At 41.1% G+C, this 8,152-nt stretch overlaps 2 protein-coding genes across 5 annotated transcripts in view; one reads left to right on the top strand and one right to left on the bottom strand.

Moving 5' to 3' along the window:
• Nucleotides 1–429: 429 nt before the first annotated feature.
• On the top strand, nt 430–4,298 carry LOC131104381 (uncharacterized). Its single transcript, XM_058051487.2, has 8 exons — nt 430–548; nt 646–689; nt 1,449–1,637; nt 1,771–1,839; nt 1,959–2,908; nt 2,984–3,121; nt 3,412–3,523; nt 4,134–4,298. Exons 2-8 carry the CDS (start codon nt 647–649, stop codon nt 4,205–4,207), a joined length of 1,575 nt encoding a protein of 524 aa, XP_057907470.2. The 5' UTR covers nt 430–548; nt 646; the 3' UTR covers nt 4,208–4,298.
• A 306-nt stretch (nt 4,299–4,604) lies between these two features.
• The window catches only part of nbeal1 (neurobeachin-like 1), a 30,141-nt gene continuing 26,593 nt past the window's right edge, over nt 4,605–8,152 (bottom strand). For 2 of the 4 annotated variants that reach the window (XM_058051484.2, XM_058051486.2), the window contains 4 exons: nt 7,652–7,813; nt 7,396–7,544; nt 6,449–6,584; nt 4,605–5,771 (listed from right to left, as the gene is read on the bottom strand). In XM_058051484.2, the coding sequence (XP_057907467.2) occupies nt 5,682–5,771; nt 6,449–6,584; nt 7,396–7,544; nt 7,652–7,813 (537 nt within the window). In that variant the 3' untranslated portion in view covers nt 4,605–5,681. Of the gene's footprint in view, nt 6,585–7,395; nt 7,545–7,651; nt 7,814–8,152 lie in introns of all 4 variants that reach the window. The other 2 variants (XM_058051482.2, XM_058051483.2) reach the window with 1 other exon arrangement.

Here is an 8,152-nt window from a genome sequence, read left to right as displayed (position 1 = left end):
AAAGCCGGGGCTTGTTTTATACAGACTTCATCGTGTCTGGACTAAAATCTCTCTCGTGTTTCGACAAAGTAAATGTAAAACAAACAGAAGAAAAAAACAACACCTTAAAAAACAACACCTTCTACACTTTCACCAACAGAGGTCGCAGCAAACGTAAAACAGGTCGCCATAGCAACCACCACGCCGTCGTCCCAGCTTTCAAAACTTCACCTGTTTACATTAGAGCCTGCGTAAAACACTTATCATATTCTAGTAGCAGAATTTAAAAAAATGCTTTCTAATATTGTTTCTAAATAACATAACTAAGATTTAAAACATATATTTCATCTTATCTTTAGTATTTCAATTGATTGAGATTATTAGTTGGTCCTGTGTCAGCATTGACCTGGCAGGGCAAATTACACAACATATGCAAGATAACCAGTAACCTCATTAAAACCGATACTTTTTATTGGCTGCGTTGGGGTTTACAACCAAGGGGGCCGCCACTATTTATCAGTGGTTGCATGCAATTGGGAGTTGCTCACTGTTCATCAGTGCCACCTCAGGTGAGGAACACATTACTTGAAGGACTAAAGGTCTGCTGCCGTGCAGTTCTTAACACAGCAGAGCATTATGTTTACTTATTTATTTTGGTATTTACAGGATGTTCAAGTTAGTGCTGCCGCTGCTGTTCCTGGCACTGTCAGGTAAGTAAAATGTAATTGTCTCTAAAGATGGTAAAAAGATGGTAAAAGATCCGCTGTGGCGACCCCTTAATCAGGGAAAAAGCTGAAAGAAAGAAAAAAACAAACAAAGCTGCAAGCAAAGGCGAACGAACCTCGCATGACCACAAGATGATGACGGTGTTATCTTTGTCATAATTATTATTATAGAAGTCTGAACATGTAAAGCCGAGTTATTCGGATTTTGTGTTGCTTTTGTGTTGTGAGTTATCAAAGGTTCCTCCCACATCTTATAGGACAGCCTAAAATCTTTGCAATTCATCATCGCCCATCCATTATCTAGTATCCATGTTTGGATTTGTGCTCATAGAAAAAGTTTGTCTTGGTTTGGTCTTACAAAATTTATTGGCTGATGAATTTGGGGGGGCTGAAATATTAAAAAAATATTAAAAAAACCCAGGCCTGATGTGCTTGCCTTGAAAAATGTGAGGAAAAAAAAAAAAAAGAAAAAAAAAAAGTGAGGAAAGCCAATTTGTGCTTGGTGCTCGGGTCCTAATTCCAAAACGACTGAAGAACATTATGTAACGATAGCAACAAAAGCGCTGATGTCAGCATACAGTCATGTAATCACAGCAATTAACCTCTTGAACTGACTGATTTATTGCACTATTTAATAAAGTTACGGCCCACATGTTCTTGTACCACAATAGGCAATCATTCACCTGGAAAAAAACTATTTAGACAATGTTGACTTGATCTACGTACTTGGTGCGGTTTTCACAGGACTGCAAGCTCTCCCAATTGCACCTATGAGAGGTTTGCCAAAGGAGTCATCTACTTCCGTTCTCTCGGAAAACTCCAACAGCATCAAACTCCTTCCTGAAGGTTTCCAACAAGGCACCGAGCCCTCCAAGAGGTTCTTTGACACCGGATTGGTACAAGACCACATTGGTGAGATGAGCAGGAGGACAGGTGAGTAGAAAGATGCATCCAAGCATGTCTACCCCAAACTGTCCAAAATGTCTTCAACAAATGTCAAATGGGGCCATGGACAAGTTTTTTCAGTTTGGTCTCTCAACTGATTGACTGCCGACTCTCACTACAGGTTTCATCCACAATCTTGTTGAAAATGGTCTGGGAGAAATAGAAACAAAACATTGGTTGGCAGATGAGGGTAAGGAGAAATGTTGACGCTTAATTAGGAAAAATCTATTTGAATTCTGTCAGGTAGAACTGAAATATCGATATCACCAAAAGTGGACGCTATAAAAACAGACCATTCTCTCGTTTCAGTCCCTATTGATGTACCAGCCCAGAAGAATGGAGACGGTTGGGTTCGGGTTGAGGAACCCTCTTCATCTCAACTCCCAGATGGTTTCAGACAGGGAACCGAACCTTTCATGTCGATCCCAGATGGTTTCAAACAGGGAACCGAACCGTCTTTGTCGATCCCAGATGGTTTCAAACAGGGAACCGAACCGTCTTTGTCGATCCCAGATGGTTTCAGACAGGGAACCGAACCTTTCATGTCGATCCTAGATGGTTTCAGACAGGGAACAGAACCATCTTTGTCGATCCCAGATGGTTTCAGACAGGGAACCGAACAGTCTTTGTCTATCCCAGATGGTTTCAGACAGGGAACAGAACCTTTCAAGTCGATCCCAGATGGTTTCAGACAGGGAACCGAACCATTCATGTCAATCCCAGATGGTTTCAGACAGGGAACCGAACCATTCATGTCGATCCCAGATGGTTTCAGACAGGGAACCGAACCTACAATCATTAGCCACAGCAGGAGCTTTAAACAGGATGCTGAGTCCTTTGTTTCCATCCCAGACGGTTTCAGACAGGGAACTGAACCTTTTATGCCAATCCCAGATGGTTTCAGACAAGGAACAGAACCCGTTGTTTCGATACCACATGGTTTCAGACAAGGAACAGAACCCGTTGTTTCGATACCACATGGTTTCAGACAAGGAACAGAACCCGTTGTTTCGATACCACATGGTTTCAGACAAGGAACCGAGCCAACTAAGTACATCCCGCGTGGGTTTAGACAGGGAACGGAACCATCTCTTCTTATCCCAGTTGGCTTTAGGCAGGGAACAGAACCATCGATTAAAAACAAAGAGGGACAGGTCCGTTCCAGTTCCAGGCTCCAAACGCAGGCATGTAAAGGGGAGGTTGTGAATGGAAACTGCTATGAGTTCAACCCAACGCCATTAACCTTCAAAGAAGCACAGGTTACTCTTTATATTCTATACATGTGACTCCATCTGTATGTCTTTGTCTCCATTAATTGTATGCTTTATGTTTAGGATTTATGTCAAACTCTCAACCCACAAGCCGAGCTTGCATCTGTAACAAGCGGAGACCTTCATTCCCGCCTGGTTTCCATGGTTACCAAGGGTGGTCAAATCAGCCCACAGTTGACGTGGCTGGGGGCCGTGGTCAAGGCAAGTCCATTTTATCCACTGGAAAAAGATGAATGCAATATAAACACCTGTCTCCTGTCACAGTTTTTTATTAATGGGACTTAGTGACCCTGAATCCTTCATTCCAAGGGTAGTTCCATCAGATATGTTATCTACTGTTATTCCTACCTTACTCAAACATTGACCCTTAGACTTGAAAGTAAAGCTTTCTGGTGGCGGTGATGTCAGAGAGAGAGACAGGCCAGTATTTCTATTTGCACACCTTATTTGAAATAATATTCATTATATACGGGATTGTTTTGAATTTGCAGAACCAGCAGGGCTCTTGGGTTGATGGGTCAGAGTGGGGCTACAGCGACTGGATGCCGGGTCAGCCCAACATTCACACCAACAAGCCAGTCTGTGTGGAGATGTTCAAGATAGGTGAGACGACACAAGGTTCAATTCATCGCATATTTTTACTCATACTCAAAGTATGATATAAAATATGAGTTGAATTGAAATTCTTTCTTTTTATAATTTTTTTCCCTTAAAAATAATTTATTCCCATAATATTTAGACATTATCTACTTTTTATGCAACCTAATTTCCCCCAAAATACAAATTTATGTTTTGTATTCTCCTACTTTGTTACTAAATTGTTATTTTTCCTATTTATTATTACATTACATTACATTATTATTACTACATTATTCTTGTAAAATTGCCAATTTTTTCAGATAAACTTTTCTCAGAATTATTTGGCTTTACTGCAGATTTTAAAATTATTGCTGTTGTTTTTTTAATGTTATATTATATTTCTAGAATGTGTTGCAGGCCAATAAAAGGAAAAAAACCCTCCTGACTTAATGTGTTAATAAACCTTAATAACTAACTGCCCTACTTGCACTGTTGCATAACAAGACATTGCCGCTTTGATCTGCACTAGTAACCAAACAATTATAAATCAGATAAGATATTTTAAGTAATCTTTGAGAATGCTTTGCACTGTAACATAGTAACAACTGGTGTTGACAAAACAACTCTCTTGCAGATGAAAGCTGGTGGACAGCCGCCGACTGCGACCTGAAGAGAGCGTCAATCTGCTCATATCCAGTCGCGGCGTAAAAAAAACCCCACCCCCACATCTAACGATTAAAACCATAATTGCATCACGCATGTGTCTTGTCACTGTTGTTTACAAGGCTTCAAACACACCACTCCACACTTTTATACACTTGTAGTCTAAATCCAGACAAGACTTTAATGATCATGTTCCACTTGTGTATACAAAGCAAGTATGTACAGTTTAAGGAGCCAATTTAAAACAATTTCTTACTATTTGAGTACCTGGAAAGTGCAAAAAGTACATTTAAAAACATTGAAATAATAAAAAAAAAATCATGCTGTACACTATATATTTAGACTGTTTCATAAATAATCACAGATATACACATATCCATTTTGGTGAGTCACAGAGAATAATGCTAAGATGTCATTTGTCTTAAAGCCACTTCCTCTGTTAATTTAATGCCAGGAACACGACACTATGAGAACCATCCTGGGATAAAGGCACTCCATTTGTTGGAAGTCTTAGAAATCAATGTCAGTGAATAAAACAAAAAGAATCACAGAGGGAAATAGTTGGCGTGTATGACGGACACTTGGGTTTAGTAACGTAAATAGACATCATTACCGACATGTACGACCGACTCATACACACAATCACAATGCAAAAATGTGAATCAGGCAGTCTCCACAGGAGCTTCCCACTGTGGCTTTAAGAGTCCAAATGACTGACAAAAATAACAATTAGTGTAGGTAAGTACCCTGTTTATAGACAGGAATGATTTATAAACCATTTGAGGCAACGACGCACACATATCATCAGGGAACGGTAAGCGGAAGACATAAGGAACATGCAGATGAAATGATGTGAGGCGACAAGAGACAAAAACCAGCACCCAACAAAGTATTGCTATTACTGCTGCTGACATCTGGTGGAGCCCTTGGAGATCTTCCCTAAAGGGTGTTGGAACAGTCTGGGGATGATTGAATTCAACGTGTAATGACAAAATGCTACTCTTCTTATAAATAAAAACGATTTCAAGTAACTTCAAAAGACTGTTATGTCATGTCTACAAGTGTCCCCTGCTGCTATCACATCTCCAAGTTATATTTGCGCTCCAGAAATACCACATGACAAGCCAAGCCAAGCCGCAGGAAGCATGTGTGCATTTGTCGAAAAAACAAAACAGATATGAAAAAGACATGAAAAAAAATTTGGTCTTGCAAGTGATGGGCGTTGTCTTACTGATTGGCAGCTTTGAGGAATATTTCTGCATCTTGTAGTGCTTCTGCATCAAAGTAGCGGGACATAAAGGTCACTTGAAATTATACACACAAACAACATGACGCAGTGTTGATGAAGGCGGCAGCTACTTATGGATGTCAACCACAGCGCCAGCGCCGTACGCTCAGTCCAAAGTAGGAACCAATAAAAGGAGCAGTCCACTTATAATTGACAGGAATGGAGGATGAGCGTGAAGGGGGAAGCATTCAAGGGGGCGGGGGAGAGGGTGGACTTGGGACGGTGGGCATGCTAGATGTTGTAGTCCGATTCCCCCGACGAGATCCTGGTCAGTCTTTTAGTGGAGCCCCACAGCTTCCGTGTGATCTGGCCGGAACGCATCTGCGAGGAGCGGCGGAAAAAGGAAGTAGGATGGAGGAAGGGGGTGTGGTTGAAGGGATGGGTGGGAGTGGGGGTATAAAAGCATGAAGCCAAAAGAAACAGGGAGAGGAAGGGGATATGATTTATGAGTGATTAGTTGGTTGCTATTTCATTGCTGGTAGCAATAACTAAATTAAAAAAATCAAAGTTTGATAAACTTTGGTGTGAAAAGATGAAAAGGCGTGCAATGATTTCCTGCCTGGACCGATGTCTGCTACGTTACTATCCACGATAAAACACTATTTATTCTAGATTAGTGCAATATTATCAGCTTATATGATTAAAAAGTAGCTACTCTATTAATATGGCTTGCCAAAGCAGTGTTTTTAGTGTTGCATGTGACGTGTTTGACGTTATAAAGTAATGACACTTCTGGTAATAAGCCTCAAATGGGGGCAGTCAACTCCCCCACTGTTGAATACAAGGAGCTTTAGATGAGGCGTCAGCACAGGAGAGTATTCATAAGACTAGAGCTGCTACGGTTTCTGGATGACAGAAGTGGAGTCGAACACCAGCTGGTCCCGCTGGTGTAGTAGACGAGTTGGAGAGCGAGCTCGCAGCGGCGCCAACAAGGGTGAGGCCATGAGTGGCGATCCCTCCAGGCTCTGAGCGATGTAGTTCCTCAGAGAGTTCTTTACCTCTGCCGGCTTGCCCACGCCAACGATGATCAATTTGCCATCCTGCAGGCCGACCAGGACGTGACTCTGCTCCTTGGTGACAGACACGCAGCACACGGGCACCCGCATGGCCATGGGCTCCGCACAAAGGGCGAGACTGCGAAAAATACACAATAAAAATTGACTCGTATCCTATCATATCATATCAAATCACACAACACTTGCAAAGCAAACATCAAATAATTTATTTATTTTGATTTTGTGGTGTACTGTGACACTTATGTCCCACTTCCAATTTTAATTTACTGTAATTTGGGGTGTTCTTTGAACACTTGTGTTAAGTTGGTGTATGAGTTCAGTATTTTCCAAAGGAAAAATGTTTTCAAATACAGTCCAACCAACCAGTATAACCTTAAAGATGAAGTGTTATAATTATAGGTTATAACATGGTTTGTTGATCTTATTATCACATACTATTTAATCATGAGCTTATTATCACATTATTTATTTAAAAGACCATTATGTTTCCAGAAAATGTTCAGTTTATTACATGTATTATATCTAAACAGTGTAAACACAACAATTGCAAAAATATTTCAACAATAATATTTTATCAACAGTCTTATCTTATCAATGTCTGACAATTAAAGTTCCATTAATCAAGTTTGGGTTTTTTGGTGACTGGAGAAGCTCTAGGAATATTTATAGTGTGTGTTCACGCTCGTGCGCTGTTCTCTGATTGGTTGTTTCATGGGCACGATACCAGAGCAGCGCGCTCTAAGTGGACAGCTACAGGGGCTGATACTGGACATGGTTAAACTCTATATTTTATCAGTATCACTGCCCTGGGCTTTGACACAGTATCATTTCGGCCTTTTCCCGTATCATTCATGGGCGGTTTCTAGTGTACAGGGCCAATTATTACTGTAGTATGTGATATAACATGAGATCATGTGCTGTGATTTTACCTGTAGAGGTCTCTTATAGATAAATAGCCCTGCTCGCTGCCAATGACCACAAACTCCCCAGAAACACACATGTCAGTCATCTGCTCCTTCAGAGGTTCACTGCAAAGGTGCTTCCCGTTCACAGAGTAAAGGTGGAGGGTGTTTTTATCCTGGAAAAACAAAACAATAATTCATTTCTCACCAGTCATGTTTCAGAGAACACAATTTCTACATTTCTATGAAGTTGTTTTTGGTATTTAGAAACAAATGCCTTCACCTTGAGTGTTGCCTTGCCCTCCAGACTGGTGTGGACCAACAGGTGGCCCTCCCAGGACACGACCAAGTGGAGGATGGACAGCGGCAAGGAACTTTCGCATGGCGGTCGCAAGCAACGCACGTACTGACCCTTGCGCACCGTGTGGATGATCACGACCCCATCCTAATGCACAAGATTAAAAAAAGTGTAATGGTTACATCCGCTAACTTTTGAACGTGTTATAAGCATTATGTCCCTCCGATGTCGCCTCAGGTAACACACAGGAGCCTTTGCTCCTGGTGGTGTCATTGTGAGTTGTAAACAGTCTCTTTAATAAAAAGACATTAAATTGCTGATCATTTTGTTCATTAAATCATATCACAGTTGTGGGAGGAGTAGATCGCTACTTAGCCATGCTAGCAGATAGTGCTGTCTTAAATCATATTAAATGTATGTCAGACCCTAATGAGCTTCCCTTGTTTCAAAGACCAGCAACCAGCACTGGTAGCCAAAGGGTTGGTG

The sequence above is a fragment of the Doryrhamphus excisus genome, linkage group LG15, assembly GCF_037039965.1.
Source record: "Doryrhamphus excisus strain RoL-2023G ecotype Guam linkage group LG15, RoL_Dexc_Guam_v1.1, whole genome shotgun sequence".
NCBI lineage: Eukaryota > Metazoa > Chordata > Actinopteri > Syngnathiformes > Syngnathidae > Doryrhamphus > Doryrhamphus excisus.
Note: the sequence above shows the minus strand (reverse complement) of the source record. Positions and strands in the feature narration are given on the sequence as shown.

What these genes read in the sequence shown, in the direction of transcription:
- LOC131104381 (XM_058051487.2), top strand. Translation starts at nt 647, where the DNA reads ATGTTCAAGTTAGTGCTGCCGCTGCTGTTCCTGGCACTGTCAG. An exon ending in TGAGATGAGCAGGAGGACAG is followed by an intron (nt 1,638 to 1,770) that starts GTGAGTAGAAAG and finishes CTCTCACTACAG; the next exon opens with GTTTCATCCACAATCTTGTT. An exon ending in ACATTGGTTGGCAGATGAGG is followed by an intron (nt 1,840 to 1,958) that starts GTAAGGAGAAAT and finishes CTCTCGTTTCAG; the next exon opens with TCCCTATTGATGTACCAGCC.